At 42.0% G+C, this 24172-nt stretch overlaps 1 protein-coding gene across 4 annotated transcripts in view; it reads right to left on the bottom strand.

Annotated features, from left to right (window-relative positions):
* The window catches only part of PTPRT (protein tyrosine phosphatase receptor type T), a 1129549-nt gene that overhangs the window by 111623 nt on the left and 993754 nt on the right, over positions 1–24172 (bottom strand). For all 4 annotated transcript variants that reach the window (XM_030825446.1, XM_030825445.1, XM_030825447.1 and 1 more), the window contains one exon: positions 14420–14568. In XM_030825446.1, the coding sequence (XP_030681306.1) occupies positions 14420–14568 (149 nt within the window). The remainder of the gene's footprint in view (positions 1–14419; positions 14569–24172) is intronic.

The following is a 24172-nucleotide window of genomic DNA, read 5'->3' as shown; positions in this document are numbered from 1 at the left end:
TCTTCTTCTTCTTCTTCTTCTTCTTCTTCTTCTTCTTCTTCTTCTCTTCTTTTCTCTCTCCCTCTCTCTGTCTCTCTCTCTCTCGAGTTTCACTCTGTTACCCAGGCTGGAGTGCAGTGGCATGATCTCAGCTCACTGTAGCCTCCACCTCCCAGGTTCAAGTGATTCTCCTGCCTCAGCCTCCTGAGTAGGTGGGATTACAGGCATGCACCACCGTGCCTGGCTAATTTTTTTTTTTTTTTATTTTTACCAGAGATGGGGTTTTGCCATATTAGCTAGAGTGGTCTCGAACTTCTGACCTCAGGTGATCCACCCACCTCGGCCTCCCAAAGTGTTGGGATTACAGGCATGAGTCACTGCACCCAGCTCATCCCTGCTGGTATTAAACTCATCTTGGTTTCTTCTCACCTAGAGAAGAAGTTGATATCCTATCAAACTCATCGTGGCTTCCTCTCACCTAGGAAACCAGCATGGTCCAAATATCTTCCTTTTTACCTCACAGTATTTACTTCGGAGTTTCAATAACTGGAGAAACATCTTGGCTGCCAGGACAAGTGGTGTGGAAAAGCCAGGTCTCCATGACCACATAGATTAAACCCATGTAACAGGTGCCCATCATCTCCCAGAACCTCCTCAGAATACTGTTGTCCCCATGGCTACCTGTAGGGTCATCCATCCAATCAAGAACCACATCTGTTGTTATATATGCTTCTTTCCTTTACTATTTTTCTTGGTTCTTCCATCGGAAGGGCCATATAGTAGCCCATCTGAATCTCTGCCTATATTTGTATGTGGTCTGAAGATCACCAGCTGATTTCTCTTCCTATTCCTATGATTGAAGGACTAATTGTATCAGATTCCCAGACCCAAATGGTTGACTTCTTGAGGATATTTTGAGTAGCAGCTTCTGGTTTTGCAGGAACCATAAAAAGGGCTTTGTAAAATTCCCTTCAGTGTTGGCTACAGTGGGTGATGGCAGGAGTGGGAGAGAGGCTAAGATCCAGATAGCATCTGACTGGCAAAGCATCATCCTTTGATTTCTTTATCCACCTTTATTCAATTCTGAATGTTGAAAACAAGACAATAGTGTGTGATGTCAGTTGTATCGAGCTTTCTCAATATTCCTTTTAGTTTTCTCTGAGCATAGAGGATTTATATACCCAAGTCTTGTCTATTTATCCAACAATTCATCTACCCATCTGTCAAAAAGAGTTGCAGGTATTCATTCTGTGCTACACGCTGTGCCACATGTTGAGGATACAGTAATAAGCAGAAATGGTCCTTCCCTCTCGAGCTTGCCATCTAACAGAGGGGTCAGACACTCTGCTGAGGATACAGTAGTAGACAAAAACATGGTCCTCCTTTCTTCAGCCTCCCATCTAGTAGAGGGGTCAAGTCTTAAACACATTTGCAAACTGCAGTCAATGCTGAGAAAAAAGGTGGAATACAATTCTGTCATAGCACCTAACAAAAGAAATCCAATCTGGTAAAGGGAGAAGGGGGTCAGGAAAGGAAGAAATGTAAGAATGGAGGTCTAAAGGAATCAATTAGGAGAAGAGCTTGGGTATAGCCAGTGATCTAGATGAGGAGTTGGAAAACATTTCTGTCAAAGACCAGAGAGTAAATATTTTAGGCTTTGTGGGCTAGGTGGTCTCTGTGGCAACTACTCAACTCTATCGTTGTGGTACAAAAGCAGCCATAGGAACTGCATGAACAAATAAGGATAGTTGTGTTCTAATAAAGCTTTATTTTAATAAAGACACAGTGCACTGGATTTGGCCTATGGGCCTCCCATCCTACGCTCCTTCTACCACATTCCTTCTACCACACTTCCACCCCATGTTCCTTCTACCACAGGACCTTTGACCATGCCATTGCTCTGTCTAGCAATACCACGGTCAAAGGTCCTGTGGTAGAAGGAGTGTGACAAAGTTTAAGTACTGTGAGAAGATTATGGTGTCACTGGAGCTCACAGAGAAAGGGGAAGTGAGATGAGAGAGCCTGGGGAAGGTCAGAAGGACAAGACCTATATGTGAAGTCAGGATGGGGACTTCGATCTTTAGCTTATAAACAATCAGAAGCAATAGAATTGTTTTAACCCAGGGATGAGTGGGACAATATGTTTAGATTTGCCTTGAAATGGTCTCCCTGGCTGCTATGAAAAAATAGACTAGAGAATGACAAGGATGGATATGAGGATTATTTAGGAGTTGTGGGTCTTATTCAGGTAAGAGATGATGATGATTTGGACAAGGATGGAGGTAGCGGATATGGGGGAAAATAGATGGATTCTAGATATATCGAAGATGTAGACTCATTAAAACTTGGTGTTGAACTCGACGTGGGAGGTGAGAGAGAGGAACGTGTCAAGATTAATCTATGTTACCTCTCTCCTGACTGTATTCTTGCTATTAAGGGGAATTGAAGTTTTATTTCATTTTCAGCCCCATACAATTAGGATATCAACTCATGTGATTGGTAAGGTGAAAAGTAAATCATCTGAACAGAGATGAATCACAGGTTAATGGATCACGACAGCTCCCCCACCCTCACTGGACAACATTCTCTTGGCAGCTTCTGCACACACCTCTACTGGGCAAACCAAGTCATATAACGATTATCTGTGTTCCCTATTTCATGGGCTTTTTGAGAGTAGAAATGTCATTTCTTATGCTACTAATAGTTATTATTTTGGTTAGTGGAAACTTGTGCTCACTTAACATCTGTCTATTCTACAGGTGAGTGTAGATTTGAGATGTGTTTGATGTCTGGTGGGGTGGGCAGTTCTTTCCACCTAGTTAAGAGCATCTCACTAAAAGTCAACCAGTGCCGAGTAACTAAACATCATGGAACCCCTTTTCGAAATTACATAGGAAGCAACCCAGAGAATTATGGAAATGGTGATGAACTGAGCATAGGGGCTTTGCCTATCCTTGGCGCTTTGCTATTTCCTTCTACTACCTCACATGCAGCTTTTCAATCTTTGTGATAGTCCACCCTATGGCTCTTCCACTGACTTTCCTAGATCCACTCCCAACCATTAATTCATAAACCAGACCTCATGTTCTTGCCGTAAACTTCTACTTTGAATGTAGAGATCTTATCACAATCCAGCTGAGTAGATATTGATGGAGTCTTCTAATCCATTGGCTCCTTTGCACATTCTGAGTTCCATCCCAGGATCCAGGTGATTTCCAGAATGCTCTGCACTTGGACCACATTTACACAGCCCCATTTATAGTCCACTGTTTTGGTGTTATACCCTGAGCTTTAACTAATGGCTTTTCTATAGGTCCTCCTATATGTAAGTCTTGGCTCAAAGTTCTGGTTCTTCTATTAACTTGCTGAGTGATCCTAGGCAATGAGTTTCACCTCTGTGGGACGCAGTTTCCCTATTCATGGCAAAGTCTTCAATCACATTGTATACAAAATGTTGTGAACATTTATATCCCCAGGCCAGGCTCCTCTGTTGAGCTCCAGGCCCTCAGAGCCCACTGCCAACCTGGCATCTCTTCCATGACTCAATAGCACCTCAAATCTATTGGCCTAGATGTAAATGCCCCCCTCTTCTGCTTCAAATCTGGCCCCTTCCTGTGCTATCTCATTTGGCATCATCGCCACCTACCTAGAGTGAGTATAAGCAGAAAGGAAGAGCTTCAGGGCTAAGGCCGGGGACACTTCCATGATTAGAGGTTGGGAACAAGTAAAGAACCAGTAAAGAAGAATGAGAAGAAATGGCTGGGGAGGAAGGCAAAAAACAAGGAGAGTAAAAGTGAAGCAAAGAAAATGTTTCCAGAAGGAGGGGCTGCTGATAGGTCCATCATGTGAACCAAGGTTTAAGCCCTGGGTTTGGTTTCTCGGTAGCTATGTGACCTTGAGCAAGTTACTGAAGTTCTTTGAGCCTCAGTTTCCATAACATGCCTCATAGCATTGTTGAGAATATTAAATGAAATGAGGCATAGAAAGTGCTTTGTCCAGTAATTACTCACAAAATGTTACCTAGTAGAATTATTATCTGTTTTCAACTCATCAAGGCCGTAGTTTTGAGCAGGAGGAGGGGGAAATTGGTCTCTAAGCTCAGTTTATTCTGCTACCTAGCAACTATATATTTACATCTTCAACATCACTGCTTTATCCCTGATTACTTTAACAAGCACTTTTTAAGTGTTCTAATTCAAGACCACCTGTGAGGTGTAGAGAACAATTCTATTTTCTTCTCAAGATGCAGTGGTCTAGGATAAATTGTCAAAAAGCAACTTCAGCCGTGTAACTTTAGTGAGGTCTCTTTGCAAGGGTATTGAGGAATGCTTGGGCCAGCTGACAATGACAGTGAAGGTCTGTAACTGATAAAATGCACTCTGCTTATCTATAATAGAAAGCTGTATCTGTACAACTCAAAGACCATATGAATCTGGGTTCCAAAATAACACAAGGACACCTGACACTGGGATCACTCCAGTTCCCAAGCAGGTTACCCTTCCTGGAAAGTGAATTTAAATGGGACACAAATGTGAAGTCCTTTCCAAGGAGGCTCCAGCTACCATTCCAGCTTCGTCTCTAGCCATACATTCTTGACACAGAGTATCTTGGACTTCAAACTCACTTCTCTGAGTCCACCAGACCTCATACCTCATACTTCCAAGCTTTTGTCCCTTCCACCTGGGTCAATCTCTTCTCTTGCACTACTTTCAAATCAAAATCCATCTCCTTACATCGTATTTTCCAAATCACTTAGCCAGAATTAATCACTTGCTGGGTGTCTGATCACTGTTTCTGGGACACTATACATGCCTTTTCTCTATCACTTATCACATTTATTGAAACTAATCCACTTACAACTCTCCTCTTGGAGGACAGTAATATCATTGAAGGCAGAGACCATGTCTTATTTATGTTTACAATCCCTAAAATGCTTGGCATATAGTCGGCATTCATTGAATATTTAAGGGAACACCTCAGCTACTCCCATAACCAGGAGATGAAAAGTATAATTCAATTTGAGAAGGTTCTATTTATGCAGAAATCAGATTAGGAGTCTACAGAAAATATTACATAGAAGACAAACCGTTGTTGACTGTACTTCATTCCTTTGAAGGGTACCATGGGACAAAACTAGAATGGTCGTGTCCCTAATTAAAGGCCACGGGCCCGATTCTAGCTCTGGTTCTACTTGTGACTCATTGAATGATCTTGGGAAAACTCTCTGTGACTCAAATCTTCATTTTTAAGATGAGAAGTTTGGATCAATAACATCTAAGGTAATTTTTAGTTTTAGTTTGATTATGTGTAACTGTTATATCTTTTTTGAGTCTAATATTCTTCTCTGAAACTTGTCTTAACTCCTTAGCGTTTGTGATGGAAAATTGGTCAACTTTCTCAAGGCTGCCTAAATTTCCATTTTGTACCTTCTAAGGAATAAACAATTCCATTCAACTTTGGGTTGCCAGGAACTTAATAAGTGTGTCCTTTAATCTGTCAGCCAGGTGGATGATTGCAAAATATTCAATAATTCCTGTAAGATATTCAATAAAACTGGAGGGGGCAAGCTTGTAACATTCAATTCTTCTCCCAGATTCAATTTAATCTTGGAGCAACCTGAAAATATAATTGTTCCTGCAAACAGGATTTTTGCATCTTTGAGTTCTTTTTCACAATGCTCTGTTGAGCTCTCGATTTCAGTGTGTGACTCATCATTGCTTTTCCTTGTAAATTTCCACTCCTTCCATCCTGACTCTTAGATTGTTCACTGTTCAGACAAAGGAGACAAAATCAAAGATACAGTTGAGAGAGATTCCCAGATTTGGGGACCCTCATAACTATTAATGGGCTTTAGCACCCTTCAGGTCCAGTACTGCTATGGCAATAACCTCTTGGTGCATCTACCCAGGGAGGAAAGCTACAGCCTTCCTCTCCCAGAGAGCCCATAATTCTACCTCATGAAAGACAGCTTTGCAAATAAAGAAGAAGGGCTTGAGTCTGACAGTCCTGGGCATTACTTTGAGCTAGTGATTCTCAAACTTGAACATGCCTCTGACTCACCTGGAAGGCTTGTTAAAAACTGATTGCTTGGCCCTAATCCTAGAGTTTTGGGTTCAGTAGGTCTGAGGTAGGGCCTGAGAATTTGCTTGTAACAAGTTCCCAGGAGATGCTGATGCTCCTGTTCTGGAGATCATGCTTCGAGAACCACTGATTTGAGCAGGTGACTCAGTGTCTGTGGCCTTAAGTTTCCTTGTCTATAAAATGGGAATAATAACATCTACAGAAGGCAGCATGGAGGAGTAGTCTTGGACTAAGGGCCTCGGGGTGTCAGGCTGATCTAGGTTTGAGTTCCAGCTCTGCCATTTAAAGCTACAAAGCCTTAGGCAAGTTCCTCACTATTTTAAACCCTGTTTCCTCACCTTTAAATTATCAGGTATAATCATAACACTTATTTAATTTTCCCACCATGCCAACAAGATAAGAATGCATATACAATATAAAAACACTCAGCATGTAAATGGGCATATAATTAATGCTCTGTAGATAATAACTAGGACCATAAATATTAACAAGGTAGTAATTACTACATTTCGAGGCCCCAGACTAGGAGGATTAAGTGATTGGCTGACACAACCAGAAATAATAAAAAAAAAAAAAATAGCCCAGTAGGCTTGGCAAAGAGGGTCAAACCTAACAAGAAGCAGAACAGACAAAATGTAAAATCTTTGATTTGGGCCCCAAAAGTCATCTTCATCTGGGCTGACTGAGGCAGCTGGAAGCCACGATTTCTACATTGGGCAGTCACGTGATGAATATTTAGAGGTTAATTAAAACATGAGTGGTATATTTTAAACCCAGGTTTAGGATCAGAGTGAGGGTGATGGTAGCTCTCTGAACTCCCAGTGACTCAGCCCAATGTAGAGGGTCATGGTTGTCTTGGAAACCACACATTCCGTGGGCATGGACCAAATGGAGACAGAAGGGTCAAAAGAGATTTTGAGCAGACTGAAAAACAGAAATTTACTCTGAGGAGGGCTGATGGCTGACACAGTGACTGTTTAGCCTGAGGGAAGGACCTGGCCACAGAGGTAGCTGCAATCAAACAGCTGGGGAGGGTGTGGGTGCTGCAGGAAGAGAAGCACTGATTCCATTACCCTGTGTGACACCAGAGGGCAGACAAAGGCCAGCACATGGTTGCTGACTAAAACATGGTTGTGTACAAAAGCAGGAATGAATGAAGTTACAGAGGACAGATTTTGGCTTAACTGAAGAGAGAATACATTATGAGAAAAGATGGAACCAGGTCTGGGTTTGGAAGTAGAAGATTTTAGTGTGAATTCCAGCTCCATCATTCATTCATTCATTCATATATTCAAACAAGTACTCAATGAGTATCTGATGGGCCAGAGAGTTGGGCAACTGTCAGTACGTACTGATCAACAACGATTGAGGGGCGGGGGATTTAGGAAGCAATGTTTAATACAGTCCTTAGCTTGGGGCATCAATGATGCCATTTATGAAATCAAGATAATGATTCCTAACTGGTTGCATTGTTTTGAGGATCGGAGATAATATGTGAACAGCACCTAGCAAAATGACTGACCCAGAGAAAGTCCCAAGCAAATGTAGCAATCCTTGACATCACACACCATCAAGTCAAGAGTTTCCCCAGAGAAGATCAGGGTCAGGCCAGTTTTCCCAGAGACCCATTTCCCAGCCAGCTGGCCATTTTCCTGAAAGGGTTAAGGAATCTTTACAAAGAGTTTACCACCACCCCAGTCAGCCTCTATTGTTTTAAAAGCCATGATCCATCTTCCCTATTTGAATTGCTTTAGTTATATAACATGTTCCTAAAATAATCTGGCTAAAATTTTGCCTGGTACTTCCTTCTGCCTGCCTCATCTCTGCTGAACCATCCCAAGGGAGTATCAAGCCTGAACATTCTCTGAACTGCCCACAAAGAAACCCTTTTATGAGGTCTGTGTGGTAAAGAACAGGAAGAATATCAGGTTTCAGGGTCCACCCTCCTCTTTGGCAGAAAATATGTCTTAAGGTTACTGTGTGCTGGCTGCTTGGTATATTTTGGTCATGTTGGGAGGTACAAAGTCAGGGAAAGGGTCCTGTGGCTCTTTGTGCAGGCTTCCATTGCACAAAGTCCTGTAACAAAGATGCTCTTTCTTGAACCGTCTGTCTCCACTGCCAAGCTGCAAGCTCTCTGTTAGGCAGGGGCCATTCTTTGCTGCTCTCTCTCTATAACTACCCAGGGATTGGTCTAGCTTTGGGATGCCTAAGGATGGGACCACTGGTCTGCAGTCCCACTTTCCTAAGAGGGTCCTAGTAGGATGATTCTGACAGAACCTGTCTGTGAGTACATCCACTTGGCAGCTGTCTTCCTGAGGCAGGAGTTTCGGGGAATAGAGGAACCAGTAAGAAGCACTGTTCTCCCGGCCAGAAAGGCTATTTCACCTTGATTTCCTGTCCTTCACTCGCCTTCATGGTAGAGAGACAGCTAAAGGTCAGAGGAAAGACAAAGTTGTTTGGTTTTGAAAGTAGAATATCTGCTCTGGGGTCCAGGGCCCATTATCTATTTGTCATATGACTTCAAGAAGATCTTTTAATATGTGAGAGCATCAGTTTCCTCAACTGCAAAATGAATTTGATAATAATCATATGGACTATACAGGGTTACTGAGAGAATGACTAAGATTCCATATTTGAGCATGCTTATCATAGTACCTGGCACCTTGTGGGAATCTGCTAGGCTCCATGCCAGTACCTGGCCCCAGGCCTCTGTTCAGAACACAGCTGTGGCAGCAGCTTCTGCCCACATGGTAGAAAAGCTGGCTGATCTATCAGTAAGGAAGTTCTCCCTTTCTCCCAGCTGTCAGTGACCTTCCTCTGTGAGACTGGTGAATGTTGGGCTACCATCCACAGTAGAGGAGACGGAACACTGGTTTAGGAGTCAGAGAGCCCTATTTGCTTCTAATTCTATCCCTACTGTTTCTTCATTGTGTGACTTTGGGCTTATTTACTTCTGTTCTCTGAAGCTCAATTTTCTCATTCACAAAATAGAAATAATACCTAATGATAGGGTTCCTCGGGAGCTTCAGAGTGGAATTTATATAAAGCACAAGTTTTAGCACATAGTAGGTGCCCAATAAATGTTATCTTCTTCTTTGGGCATTTTCTACTAGAAATCCCAGAGCCAAAGTGGAATTTAAAATTATCAGAGTGCATATTTTAGATTAAATTTTAATGTAATATAGTTATATTTCAATATATCCTGGTCCTGACCTTCACATTTTCCTGATACTGATTATTTATTTTTCTCACTATTTTTTAAATTGTAGGTTCTTTTACTAGATATATCCCCAAATTCTTTGCAGAATGAGATGGATAGACTCTAATTGAAATCAGGAGAAATGTATTCTCATTACGACTCTGCAATATATGTATGATTTGGGCCATGAAAGCTCTCTGAACCTCAGTTTCCTCATCTGTAGAATGGGAGTAACTAAAAACCTACTAGCTATCTTATTCCTACAGGAGTAAGGAACTGTTGCTGGAGTGGAATGTTTTGCAGAAGGACTTTGTAAACTATGAAAGGCTTACAAGTAGAAACATGTATTATTTGTGATACAATACCTCATTTTTATTCATCTTTGAAACTACCTCTTTCCCCAGACTGTGCCCCATGACTTACAGCACAGGGGTAGGCATGTACTGAGAAAAAGGCCATTAAATCCCGCCTCCAACGTCACACTTAGCAGAGAGCTAGATAGCCCAGTGTCTGTCTGATGACCCTTAGAGAAGGACTGCCTTTACCTTCCAGACATGGAATAATTCAATAGAGGGAAAGCATAAAAATAAGGACAGAGTTAACTCATGGTACCCAGTAGGCAAGTGAATCTGTCAAATGCCATTATGGGAAGAGTAGACAACCAAGTCCCCAGATCACAGGAATTCAACAGGGATTTGTTTTGAAGCATTTTCGTTTGGACTCAAAATGAACAAGAAGATGACATGTGAACAAAAGAGATAAAGAAGAAGATTTAAGCACCAGAAGAAAGACCCAGAAAATGATCCCAGTGAGCAAAAGATCGCAGAGAAAAATAACAAGTACACAGGGCAGTAAGATCAAAATCAGATTACTTAATAAAAGCTAGCATTTCTTTAAATGGAAAACAACGCACATTGTTTGTCCTTGAAATGTGACACGTACTCCTTTTTCAAGAATGCCAAGGCACTCCAAAGCAACAGCCCATATCTGACAAAGCCCCATCACCCTAGAGCCCTGGAGGTCATTGTTCCTATACAATATTAGGAGGTTTGATTGAATAGATGCCACAGAACTTAGCAGTCACTTGAAATAGAAAACCCCAGAAAATAAACCTATGCAGGGACGGGTAGAATTTGAATTAGGCAAGGGCCCACCTGGTCAATAATGAAATAATTGCTCAAGGCACATTCTTCTGTCATCTTTTGCAATGTAACAACTATTCTGTGCCCTACCTCTCTCAATGCTGCCTCAACATTTGCACATAATCTCAGGGCCTCCTAAAGACACCAATTCAGAAGCCAGACAGTCACTTCCCTAATGCCACAAAAATAGATTCAATTCTACATACATCAGGGTAATTTCAAAAGCAATTTCTCATCACCAGTGTAAGCATTACTTACATTTTTCCCCCTCAAATCTCATCCCAGTGGTTCCACAGGGCATTTTAAAAGGTACCCGATGCATTCTAGGGCAGTCAAAAGATCCTGAGAGTGTTTTTGCAGCTGTTGTCTAAGGACGTCAAATGCATAGAGAGTCCTAACGTATTCGGTGATTCAGACAAATGCAGAATTTTCTAATAATTGAGTATAATAAGTCAATCATTATTTAAATCTTTTACAAAGCAATACTGTTATAATGAATGCATATACACAGTCATATATGTATATTTGTGTATATATGACTGTGTAGGTTTATATGTCTCGGTGTATATTTATGTGTCTGTGTAAATATAAAACACTTATGCACACACATACATACACACCTCAATCATTTGGAAAGTTTGTCCCTGGCCTTTAAAACATCTAATTAGATTTCACTGGATATTTGTCCTCTTCCTTTATGGCAAGTTAAACTATTTCAATCTTGGGTATTTTCATCTTAAGGGTCTAAGTTTTGGCCCATAGCGAACAGTGACAATGTTCTCCTTTCAAACACAATAAATCAGTGTTATCCAGGTTTGCATTTGAGATCAGAAAGATTGACAACCAATATCTAAAGTTTCAGGGTCACAATGATGGTCAAGAATTTTTGGCCGTAATCATTTTGCTTTTCAGAGTCCTCCCAGGGTACTTTTACAAACGGAAAAAAGTGCACAAGAGGCTGGACTGGACAGAAAAGGATGAATTGCTATTACTTGGCCAGTATTTTCAATCAGATAAACTTGCAAATGAACTTTTCTGCCCCAGGGCCAAAAGCAGGGGATCCAGTGACAACTTAGCATAGCCAGAGACTCAGTGAGCTCCTGATGAGCCTTTCTCTTTTTTTCTATTGTTATTAGTTGACACTAATTATATACATATTTATGGGGTATAGTGTGATACATGTATATAATGTATAATAATCAGGGTAATTAATATATTAATCACCTCAAAATTTATCATTCCTCTGTGTTAGAAACATTCAAAATCCACTGTTTTAGCTATTTGAAAATACACAATAAACTATTGTTAATTATAGTCACCCTATAGTACAACAGAACATTAGAACTTATTCCTCCTAGCTACCTGTAATTTTGCAACAGAGGTTGGTTTACAGATGCAAAATTATAGCTAGGATGTCCCTTTCTTTTAAGGAAAAATCAAGCCCATTTTCTTGTCAACCCTGGTCTACGTCAACAACCAATTTCCCTGCTTCTAGGAAATGTATGAGTCTCAGTGATTTATCTGGATTGAAAATGGAAAAAAAAAGGACCGGCTTCATGGTTAGGCAAACCGCAAATTTGCTCTGATCCCTAAGAAAAACAGATGTTAAATATTTGCTCATAATCAGTATGTGCCATTAGACTTTGTCTTTAAAAGCCATTATCTAACCTTAAGAAAAACTCAAACTTACCATCACTGGTAATGTGCAAAGCAGTATGATATGTCCAGTAATAGGATGCAAAGGGAAGTATGTCATATCAGCTATGTCATATTTTTGCCAAAATGTTTAACCTGAATGTAATCATGATGAAAAAATTAGACAAATCTGGATTGTGGAACGCTCTGCAGGACGACAGCCCTAGACTTTAAAAAAATGTCAAGGGCGGGCGCGGTGGCTCATGCCTGTAATCCCAGCACTTTGGGAGGCTGAGGCGGGCGGATCATGAGGTCAGGAGATCGAGACCATCCTGACAAACATGGTGAAACCCCGTCTCGACTAAAAAAATACAAAAAATTAGCTGGGCATGGTGGCGGGCGCCTGTAGTCCCAGCTACTTGGGAGGCTGAGGCAGGAGAATGGCGTGAACCTGGGAGGCGGAGCTTGCAGTGAGCAGAGATCACACCACTGCACTCCCTCCTGGGCAACAGAGTGAGACTCCAACAAAAAAAAAAAAAAAAAAAAAGTCAGTGTCCTGAAAGAAAAAATAAAGTTGAGAGGGCTGTTCTAGATCAAAGAGGATAAAGACACCTGAAAACCAAATAAAATGTGAGCACTCTGATTGGATCCTGGATTAAAATAACAAACAAATAAGCAATAGAGAACATTTGGAGGACACTGAGGCAATTTGACTACGAACTGGTATATTAGATCACTGAAGTAAGGTTATACTTCATTGTGGTTATGTTGAAGAGGTATCCTAGTTCTTAGGAAATACATGCTGAATTCTCTGGAGGTAGAGTGTCATGATGTCTGCAACTTACTTCTAAATGATTCAGAAAATTTTGAAAAGAAAACATGGATAAAGGGAGAAAGAGAGAGAGGGTGAGTACAGCCAAGTGCAAAAGTGCAAATGTTGCAAAATGGTAGCAACTGGTGAATCTAGGTAAAGGGTATATGAGTATTCATTTTGCTGTCTTCTGAACATTTTCGTAGGTTTGAACTAATCTCTCTTCCCAAAGATAGTACATCAGTATCTGAGCATAGCTATAGCCTCTGTCTAAGTGCTGTATTCTAAATCTGGGTGCCTATGAGAACTCTCTGAATGACTTACAAAATCTATATCTCTCAGTTGGGTCCCACCTCTCATCCCCCAGGAGATTTTGATTCAGGAGATAAGGTGTGGGGCCCAGATATGGATGTGTTGAAAACCTCCCCAGGTAGGTTCTGTGCTGCACTGGAACTTAGGAGTCATGGGCCTGAGTTACTCTCAGATCTGGATCCATTAAAAACAAGCGTGTGGCTCTGGGATGGCTGGCCAAACACACTTAGCATTGCATACCTTACCTATAAAATGGGAACAATAATACTAAGGATCTTACAGGACTGTGGTGAGGATGAGAGACAGTGTCTACATTATAGAAAGGGATAAATTTTTTCTTTCTTTCTGTATCCTCTCATAGATCCCCATCATCCCAAACCGATCATATCTTGAGTGATTTTTTTACAAAATGGAGTCCCTTCCATTTGTAGCTTACATGGTATGTGGAGGACATCTGTGTATGTACAGATTCTTTGAGACTTCTTGCATTACCCAATTTGGGGAAGAGGCTGGGAAATCTAGTCTGTTAACTGGCTGATAGAATGGCTGTAAGAACAGAAGCAAGTCTGTCCACAAGGAAGCCTTAGATGTTGGCAGTCTTAGAGTTCTCCTTAGGATAAGGGTTAACCCTGATATCTTAACCACCCAAATCTTGGGATCCTTTATTAACTCTGCAGAAGGACTCAGGTGCCCTTGACCAACGCTACTTGGAACACTGGCTGTGGCGGAACTGGCAAATGTTTGAGGGATGTGGCTTGCAGTCTAAATATGTAACTCATCAGCCATTGTATTTTAGATAAGTTGCTTCTCTGAGCCTCAGTTTCCTAAGCACTCAGAGTGGAGACAGTCATAATCTGTGACTCACCTACCTTATGTGGTGTATATGAAACACAGATTTGAAAATCTTAAGCCACTCAATTCAGTGTGGCATATTTTTCTCCTTAAGGACATAACCATCCTCCTCCTCTTTCTTTTTTACTGCTATTATTTTTAACCTGTCTCTATTTATGTCCACAAGCAGTTAGGATGACTTGCTCCCATTTCCATCTGATTTGGAGAAGATTTTTTAAATATTCCTTTTCACCTTAGGATGAACTGCCCCAAGTCTTTGTCAGGGAGAACCTTCATCCCAGTCCATCTCAGGGAAGCATCCATACCCTATGCCTGGCAGCACCTGATCAATGTGTGGGGTTCACAGCAGAAGTACTAGGGCCGAGCTGGACCACGGATGTCCCCTTCCCCTTTGTTGGCTCTACTTACTGAATCCGTTGACATCCTGAGAACTAGAAGAGAAGCCTTCATCATTGCGGTTGGCGCTGAGCTTGGTGGTGGGTTTGTCGGCAGAGGCCACAGGCCCCATCTCCCTCTGAGCTCCACTCTGGGTCTCCTTCTGCTTCTTGGCCAGCTTCCTTTGGGACATGTGCAAGGGGAAAAAATCACAGTCAGATGGTGCCAGTTGCATTAAAGCATTGGGTAGATTGTTCTTCCCCAATCCTCATCCTCAACTCCCAAATCTGGTTCATTCTCCAGAAAAAGAATCAAGGCAGAACAAACCATGAATGGTTTCCGTTTACTCAGAAATATGAGACTCACGCTGCTGCCTCACCCCCGACAATGCATGTGTTCTATGTTTGAGCCTAAGATGGGAAATCAATGAGACTTGTACAATGCTTCCCCCACTCTCCTTTCAGAGGAAATCAACAAGATTTGTATTCCTTTCCCTAAGTCTCCTTTCAGAGGGAGGAAGTGGCTAGACTGGCCTTTCTGTTTCTGTGGCTCTGAATGAGATTAAAAACAGAGGCTTGTCTTTCTCAGGAACTGAGCTCATCAAAAACCCGCCAAATAATAGTAGAGTGAAGCAGGGGCTGGTGGTTGGAGGTGGATAAGTGTGCAGGTTAGTTTCACAGCTCGAAAGAAGGAAATTTACAACTGAATTCATGCAACCTTATTCCCACGGGAATAAGAGACCCTCAGAACCAGACAGATATTATCATAATATAACTATTATGATAATAATAGTGTAGAGCAGTGCTTCTCAAACTTTGGTGTACATCTGAATCACCTGAAGAGTCAAAAAAATACACACACACACACATACACACACACACACAGAGGCTCAGGATCATTGAAGTAGGACAGGACCTAGAATTCTACATGGCCGTCAAGTTCCCCAAGTTATTCTGACACCAACCACTGGAGGTTAAAAACATCAGCTTTGGTGTCAGACAGACTCAGGTTCATAGCTTACTTCTGCTGCCTGCCAACTAGCTGCAAGACCCAGGGCAAATTTCTTACTCTAAATCCTGAACTATTCTTCTGTATATTGTGGCAGATGACAGGACTAACCTCATAGGGTTGTGAGGATTAAATGAGACAATGCATGAAATACACAGAGCACAGTGCCTTACACATAGTGGACACTCGGCGCCCAGCAGTTGCTGTTCTTGTTTTTTCTACTATTGCCAGTGGATCCAACTATATTCCACTGTTCGAATTCCCTCCCCAACAGCCCCACTGTGGGATCCCATCTCTCCCTGAATTCTTTCAAATGATGTAGACTTTGACCTCACTGAGGAACTAAAAGGTTAAAAAGTTCTTTTCCATGGATTTAAAATCTATGTCCTTTAAATTTTAACTGGATAGGTCTTAGATATATCATTAGTGATACAAAAATATGACTAACTCCTCTTGCATGTAAGAGTTATTCAAATATTTCTAAAAAGCGAACATGGTCCCTCTTTTTCCAACATATATGCATTGAAATATAGCTGTTATAGACCTATCACATGAAAAGGTATAGGTTAAACAGCAGATATCTTGAGAGTAAATTCCTCCAAGTCTCTTACTCCATCCTTCACAAGAGTAGGCTTCAAATTCAATTTTGGTCATTCCTGTCTCAACACACAAAAAGGGATGTCCCAGAGAGGTCAAATCCAGTGCAATACAGGGAATAATTTTCCAAGGTTGAGCCTCACTGATCACGAAACAGATAGTTTCAAGAGATAACAATCTCCCAGCCAAAGGAAGTATAAAAGGAAAGGATAAACCTCAACTTAGGCTGGGAACAGTGGCTCATGCCTGTAATCTCAGCACGTTGGGAGGCTGAGCTGGGCAGATCACTTGAGCCCAGGAATTGAGACCAGCTTGGGCAACATGGTGAAACCCCATCTCTACAAAAATTAGCCAGGTGTGGTGGTGCACACCTGTGCTACTCAGCAGACTGAGGTGGGAAGATCACTTGAGCCCAGGAGGCAGAGGCTGCAGTGAGCCGAGATCACACCTCTGCACTCCAGTCTGGGTGACAGAGTGAGACCTTGTCAAACAAACAAACAAACAAACAAAAAACAGAGAAGAAAAGAAAAACCCAAACCTCAACTTAGAAGTGTTTTAGAGGAGTTCACATAGGACAAATTCCAGTTTGATAGCATCCTCCTTGAAATATGAATCTCATGATCTAGGTGTAGACTTCACAGAAGAATGACAGATGGCATACTCAAATGAGGACAATTTGAGGAAGGTTTATTTATAAAAGGTCTGCTGATAAAGGTGACAAGTGTATAGGGACCCACAATATACTAGTGCATCAATAGGAGAGCTGTTTATTACCTATGGGACCAGAGGAACAAATAGAGGAAGCAGTAACCAGAGCCTCAAAGAAGAGAGCTGTGAAGAGGAGGCACCCTGAACAGAAGCAGCGGCTTTCTCTTGAAAGGCCCAGCCAGTCATAGACAACCTCACAGGAAAAGAACCAGAGGCAAAAAAAAAAATAATGCCCTGACTATACCTTATGCCCTTCCTCTGGTCCCCTGTGGCAGCTCTCACTAGCTGAACCCAACAAGTCAGAAGTGGCAAGTGATCTTTTTGACAGACATCATACAGAATGCACTCTGGAAGCAGAGAGCACAGTAGAGAAGGGTGGAGAGGGGAACTGGATCCAGGATTCCCAACCAAGAAGAGAAAAGTTGCGTGTGTGTGTGTGTGTGTGTGTTTTTCTTTTAGACAGTGTCTTATTCTGTTGCCTACACTGGAGTGCAGTGGTGTGATCTCGGCTCACTGCAGCCTCTGCCTCCCAGGCTCAAGTAATTCTCATGCCTCAGCCTCCAGAGTAGCTGGGACTACAGGTGTCTGCCACCGCATCCAGCTAATTTTTTGTATTTTAGTAGAGACGGGGTTTTACCATATTGCCCAGGGTGGTCTTGAACTCCTGAGCTCAGGCAATCCGCCCGCATTGGCCTCCCAAAGTGCTAGGAATACAGGTGTGAGCCACCGTGCCCGGCTGAGAAAAGTTTCTTTATACTCCTCCTTTTGGCCATAATTTGAAGAAACATGTAGCCTAAAATGGAATTCTTCATTCACTAATTTTTTTTTTTAAGCTGGCTTGGGGAAAGAAAGGCACTCAGGAAGAGGAATGCATCTTTTGGTTATAATGCTTTGGCCACAGGCACACTGTTCTACCACTGAAACGATTCCAGGCAGATATACAACAAGAAATGAAGCATTGGATCGGTCAGACAATTAGACAGGGGCGGGGGAATGCCAACAAGAGAAAAATGAGCAATTCTGCTGCTGATGACATTTCGAAATTTTATTCTTCATTTATTATCAAAAAGGAGTGTGTTTAAAAATGTATATGTGACCTTCTTAATCATAAATTTGAAAAGATATATAGCAGATTCTTTGCTTCTATCTGAGCTCTGCTCACATTGCCCCAGCAGGAAATAAAAGGAAATCTGATAAGAGAGTTAACTTTAAAACTATAAATGAGTATGTTTCGGAGGCTTTGATATTTCCTTGGGGGCAGAACTCTCAACCAATCTCATTCCATTCAGGGTAAGGTAATATGGAAAGGGGTGTCTTAGGCACAGATCATTGGTTTTCAAAGGAATCATCATAATAATAAAAGCCTTGCTGCTTTTATGAAAAATGGTACTTTATAGAAATGTTTGGGTAGCTCTGAACACCTGTATTAAAAAAAGAAAAACTAAGCATCCCCAAAACACATATTTAAAAATTGGAAAGCTAACTGAATTGTAAAAATATCAGATATATTACATCCTTAGTATTTAAAGCTGATGGCTGACTCTGTATGTTCATGGTGATAATAATGTTATATAATCATTTTAATGTATGGACAGATGTTTTGGCAATTGGCAAAGACAGCTACAAGGTGGAAATGGAGGGGGTATTTGTGGAAGGAAATAAAACACAAAACCACAGTTTGGGGATCTATATCTATTCTTTCAGAATTCTGAATTTAAGTGTTAAAAAGACCTCTCAGTAACACAGAAAAATTGACATTCATCTCCATAGCCAAATAATTTAATTTACTACCCCATTATTTTTTTCTCTCAACAAAAGAGAAACCCAAATCTGTGAATAGGGCAGACAAGACCCTTAAACTAAGGACCGGGCTTCAACTCAGTCTTATTCTCTACACACAACCTTATCCTCCCCTTTCAGAAAACATCAACTACGTCCTCCCATGACACTATTTCTCAGTACTCCATATTCCTTGATGTGTCCCTCTTCTTCTCCACTGGTCACCTCCTCTTTATCCTCCAAGGCTCAATCTAAGTGTCACATCTCCTCTGAGGCTTCTCCCTGCTCTTCTACATAGAATTATAATTTTCTCCTCTTGCTTGACTCATCCATTGAACATGTACATGTATGAGTCTCTGCTAAATGCTAGAAGATCATGTCTTCTTGACCTTAATCCTCATGGAACATGAAGAGTAATGGCAAAGACAGGCATTAAACAGATAAATACAGAGACAAAAATCACAAAGATGATGAACACCAAGAAGAAATACCTGTTGCTATGTAAGAGCTAGAACCTGGTTTGAACCCTGGCAGCAGATCAGGGAGGGTTTTGGTGCCATGTTAGCTACGTACTTGTTGAGTCAAATTGCAGTGATTCAACTCTTTCACCTACTACGACAAGAACCTCTTGGGAGAAGGGCTTTTGACTCTTTGCACCTACTCCAATTTCTTGCTGAGTGTCTGGCACATGGCTCAATAAATTTGTTGCACAAATTTATACTTAAAAGTCTGCAATTTGAAGTGTAGAAAAGATGGTCCTCTTACTCCGAACACAAATTATAACCACTTTAAAAGTAGATACGTGCAAAGAAAGAGAAGGAAACGCCTGCATAAAATTAGCTGGTGACCTGGAATATTTGTAACTAGAAATATTTTGGGTGGTAACTTAGCATTTCCTTCTTGGAATGTTTGCAGAATTAACAAAATGTTCATGGAAGTCAGAGATTCCCCCCGCAGAGCCCACAAAACAGCTGCAGCTATAGCATGTTGAAGAAGAAAAAAAAAATCTCATGCAATAGTCACATGACTCGTGGGATGATCATATAATTCATGGAATTCTCAGAGCCTTCAAAACTCAAGTACTTATGATCTTCTGAACTGAGGATTTTTTTCTCTAGTTGCTCTGAGATTTTTGCCAACTGGGTCACACAATTTCGCCAGCAGGGGGTACCAAAAGCTGATAAAAAGAGAGTATGCATAAGCCTGTTTATTCCTTTGCAGTAACATTTCCAAAGCTGAAGACTGTTTTAAGACACAGCAATCCAAAGTTTACTGCTTCTGACAGGTGAGGACGAGGTGACGCGGCCATAGCTCTTGGCATTTTTCCTTCTAACGGATCACTTTGAGCTCTCTCTGACCTTCGCTTGTTAGCTGAGTGAGGGGTAGGTGGCAGGGGATGTGCCCAGGATGGACCATGAGTCCTGTGATTTGTTCTGAGTGCCACTCTTTACAAGGGATACTGGCAGGTAGAATGGCTCATGGGAGAGGAATGAAGAGCTGTTAAAAGTGTGGAAATCATGCCACGAGAGGAGGAGTGCGTGAAACATCCAGGGACATTTCTCACGGAGAGGGAATACAAAGTAACGTTCTCTTCATGCATCTGATGGTTGGGTCTCTATGGTCCCAGGGGCAGAATGAGGACCAGGTTGGCTTGATACAACGAAGGAATTTTTTTCTTTTTTTTTTTATTATACTTTAAGTTTTAGGGTACATGTGCACAACGTGCAGGTTTGTTACATACGTATACATGTGCCATGTTGGTCTGTTGTGGGGTCGGGGGAGGGGGGAGGGATAGCATTAGGAGATATACCTAATGTTTAATGACGAGTTAATGGGTGCAGCACACCAACATGGCACAACGAAGGAATTTCTAGCAAAGTAGAACTGCTTAGGTCTCTTTTGGAAGCAGCTAATGCCTGAATTCCCCTCCCCAATTTTTCTGGTTTAGCAACCTTCTCTTCACCTTTTAAGGCCCAACTCAAATGCCCCCTACTCTTAGAAGTCTTTGCCTCCTTCCCAAAGTTAGAAGTTCCCTCCTCTTTGATCATTAATTTGTTGGACAAATAGTTAATGAGCAAGTACTTTGAATCTGTGGCTGTTAGAAGGAAGGAGATGATGATATGAAAAACAAGACAGGAATCCTGCCCTGTTTGGCTTTTGCAAGTACTGAGCTCCCCACTATTGGAGAAGTTCAAGTAGAGACTGGGAAACCACTTAGAAAAGAGGTGGTGGAGGATCCCAGGATTTGGACTCCACAAAACCCTTGACTCTCTTCTGGGCTAGGAACAGGACCACCCAGCCAACTGGTGAGGGCAGGAGTCTACAGGGTTCCACCTAGAGTTTTTCCCTGATTGTGGGAGCCATGCCCACTCTCCTGGGGAGACACTGATCAGACACTCTTCCTCTTCCCCATAGGGCTCCTCCTCTGGGCCATCCTCCATTGCAATCTCCAGACAAACTTTCCTGAGAAACCATGAAGATTGAAATCCTGGAGTCAGAGATCTCAGCCATAGGAAGTGGACCAAAAAAAAAAAAATACTCAAGTGAGGCCCTGCTTCTACTAAAAGCTGGCATTGTCCTCTTTGAATCCAGGATGCTCTGCTGGCATGACTAGATCTCAGCTTAAAGTTACACATCGCAACTGTAAGAGAACTGCAGCATCTTCTCATTTCATAGACAAGACACTGCGGCCTGGACAGAGTAGTCCCTTAGCTAAGATGCACAGCATGTAGGATGCAAGCCCTGCTTTCTGCCTGCCAGCTCAGGAATGTGGACACCTGCTCCACATTCCTCCATGCTTCTTCTAGGGATTTGCCCTTCTAGATTAGAAGGGCAAATTCAGTCTGTGGTACACATGATTCCAGTGTCTTACAAATGCAGCAAAACTTTATTCATCTATGCCCCCACTGACTCAGAATTACTGTAATTGAGGCAAAGGCTGAGCTACATCACATAAGAATCAATAGTATAAATAGGGATATGGATGTGTGTAGCATTTAAAGGAGAATGCACTGTTTTCCCTCATATCAGGAGGCAGGACTGCATAGCAGTTAATATACTGGCTTTGGTGCCAGACAGCCTGGCATCAAAATCTGGCTCCATGTCAGACTAGCTGTGCGAGCTCTTGCAAGTTACTGAGCCCTCTGCATGCCAGTTTCCTCCTGCCTGTAAAACACGGATTATAGTAGTACTTCCCCCGTAAGACTGTTGGGAGGATTGAATGGTATGTTGCTGATAAACCACTTTGTCCAAGGTATGCACACAGTAAGCATTCAATAAGTGCTCTCTGGTATGATCATATTTTAAATACAAAAAAGTCCATGTTAGTTTAAATAACCTCATTATTTATTAAATGTGAATACTTTAAAGTGGATGCCCTGAATAATGGCTTTTCTTTAAAAACCTCCATTGATGCATTCTAGAGTCATGCTTTTCAGCTTCGGCTGAGCAAATCATTTGGGGAGCTTTAAAAATTACCAGTGAGATTCTAGTTTAATTGGTCTGGGGTGCAGCCTGGGCATCTGGGTGTTCAGAAGCTTTCCAGGTGATTATAATGTGCCACTAAGCTTGAGCACCACCAATACAGAACAGCTGTTCTCCAAGTGTGGTTTCCCTGGACTAGCAGCATCCGCTTCACCTGGGGATGTATTAGCAATGCAACTTCACTGGCCCCACCCTGACCTACTGAATCAGAAACTCTAGGTGATCAGCAAGCCATCCAAGCAATTCTACTGCATGCCAAAGTTTGAGAACCACCAAAGTAGGTGGGCCCACTCTTCAGCAGGTCTGAATTAGTAAAGTTTCATTCTTGAAAATGGAACACTAGAAGGTAGGAGACTCAGGTGCCGGCTCCAGATCTCCAAATATCTCATTGAGTTGCCATGAACACTCCCTTTCCCCTCTCTGTGTATTGATTTCATTATAGGGGGAGAGTTGGCATCTAAGAATCATGGCAATAACTGATGCTTTTAAAATGATTGTTATGGATTGATCTGTGTTCCACTCACCCACTCTCTGGCCACAAAAGATATGTTGAAGTCCTAATCCATAGTACCTGTCAATGTTACCTTATTTGGAAATAGGGTCTTTGCAGATGTAATCAAGTTAAAATGAGGTCACTAGGGTGGCTCCGATTCCCAGATGACTGATGTCCTTACAAGGAGAGGGAAATTTGGACAGAAGTGCACTGGAAGAATGCCACATGACAACAAACGCAGAGATAGGAGTGATAAGTCATAAGCCGAGGAACACGGAGGACTGGTGGGCACCACCAGCTACCAGGAAGAGGCATGGCACCATTCTACTTAGAGTCTCAGAGGGAGCCTGACCCCTCCAACACCTTGATTTTGGATTTATAGCTTCTAAAATTATGAGAGAACAAACTTTGGTTAAGTCGTCTAGTTTGTGAGACATTGGTACAGTAGCCTGAGGAAACTAATAAAATGACCATAATAAGTCCTAAATTAATGTTATTTGTTTAATAAACATTATAGAGTACTTATTCCATGCCAGCCACTATTCAAGGCCTTTATAAACAGGGTATTAAGTTCTTTAATTCTGCTACAACACCGTGAGGCCAGGAGTATTATTAGTTCCATTTTACAGATAAAAGAATTGAGGCAGAGAGAGTTGAAGTAACCCATGGAAAGCCACCCAGACTTTCAGAGGCAGAGCTAGGATTCAAATCCTGGCAGTCAGGCTTTTAAATGTTCTCTAAGATTCCCTATTATGTCATGCTAAGGCAAAAAGCCACCACATATCTGCCCTTGTCCTAAAGCTTTCTCAGCTGCCTCCCTTTCTCCCCAGGCAAACACACACTCACATATACGCACACATATGCATAGACACCTGCGGCCAGAAAACTCTCACTCACAACCACTCATGTCCTGCAGGCAATGAGCATCCTGTCTGCTCACTGCCTCTGTTGGGTACCAATTCTGGGGCATAGCTGGTGGGTCCTTCCCCTCCTGCCCCATCACCCTCATCTAGGGCTTGTGAATCCCCCAGCATGGCAAAGTTACAGAAGCAGCAGCAGCAGCAACAGATGTCATGACAATTTGAAAGGCCAAAGGACTTGGTCTTTTACTTCCATTCCTTTGCTGTCTTGCTGTCCATGTCTGTGCCTCTACCTATCTATCTCTGCTTCTTCATTCTGCCTGTGGCTACCTCTCTGGCCTGGATGGGCTCTCCTACCAATCACACTCTTTCCACTTAGGCAATAGTCAGACCCTGTTGGACCATTCTCTGGATCCAGCAGTGAAATCAGAGCAGCAGAAGGCCTGAAACACAGGTGAGGCCCTCCTCCCTCTGGGTACATGGCCACACTGGCCCCTGGGCCCTAAAGCAGAGCCTAGGAACAGCATTGACTTTGGAGCCACACTGCCTAGACTGAAATCCTGGTTCCATGATTTATTAGCTGTATAGTCTTGGGCAATTACTAAACCTCCCTATAATTCAGTTTCCTCATCTGTCAAATAGGGATAATTATAATGAATTCTCTTAGCAATGTTTTGAGGTAGATACTAACTTATAATTATGAAAGTACTTAACTGGGATCTGTCACCTACCAAATAAGCTCTACATAAGCATTTGTTACATAATAGGTGATAAGAAGGAAAAAAGTGCTTCAAAGCAGAGTGTGACCAGAATTCATGGTTCAGACAATGGGAGCTTCGCTGAATGAATGCTGTCTGA

The sequence above is a fragment of the Nomascus leucogenys genome, chromosome 13 (genome assembly GCF_006542625.1).
Source record: "Nomascus leucogenys isolate Asia chromosome 13, Asia_NLE_v1, whole genome shotgun sequence".
In the NCBI taxonomy this organism is placed as follows: domain Eukaryota; kingdom Metazoa; phylum Chordata; class Mammalia; order Primates; family Hylobatidae; genus Nomascus; species Nomascus leucogenys.
This window is presented reverse-complemented; position numbering and strand designations above follow the sequence as displayed.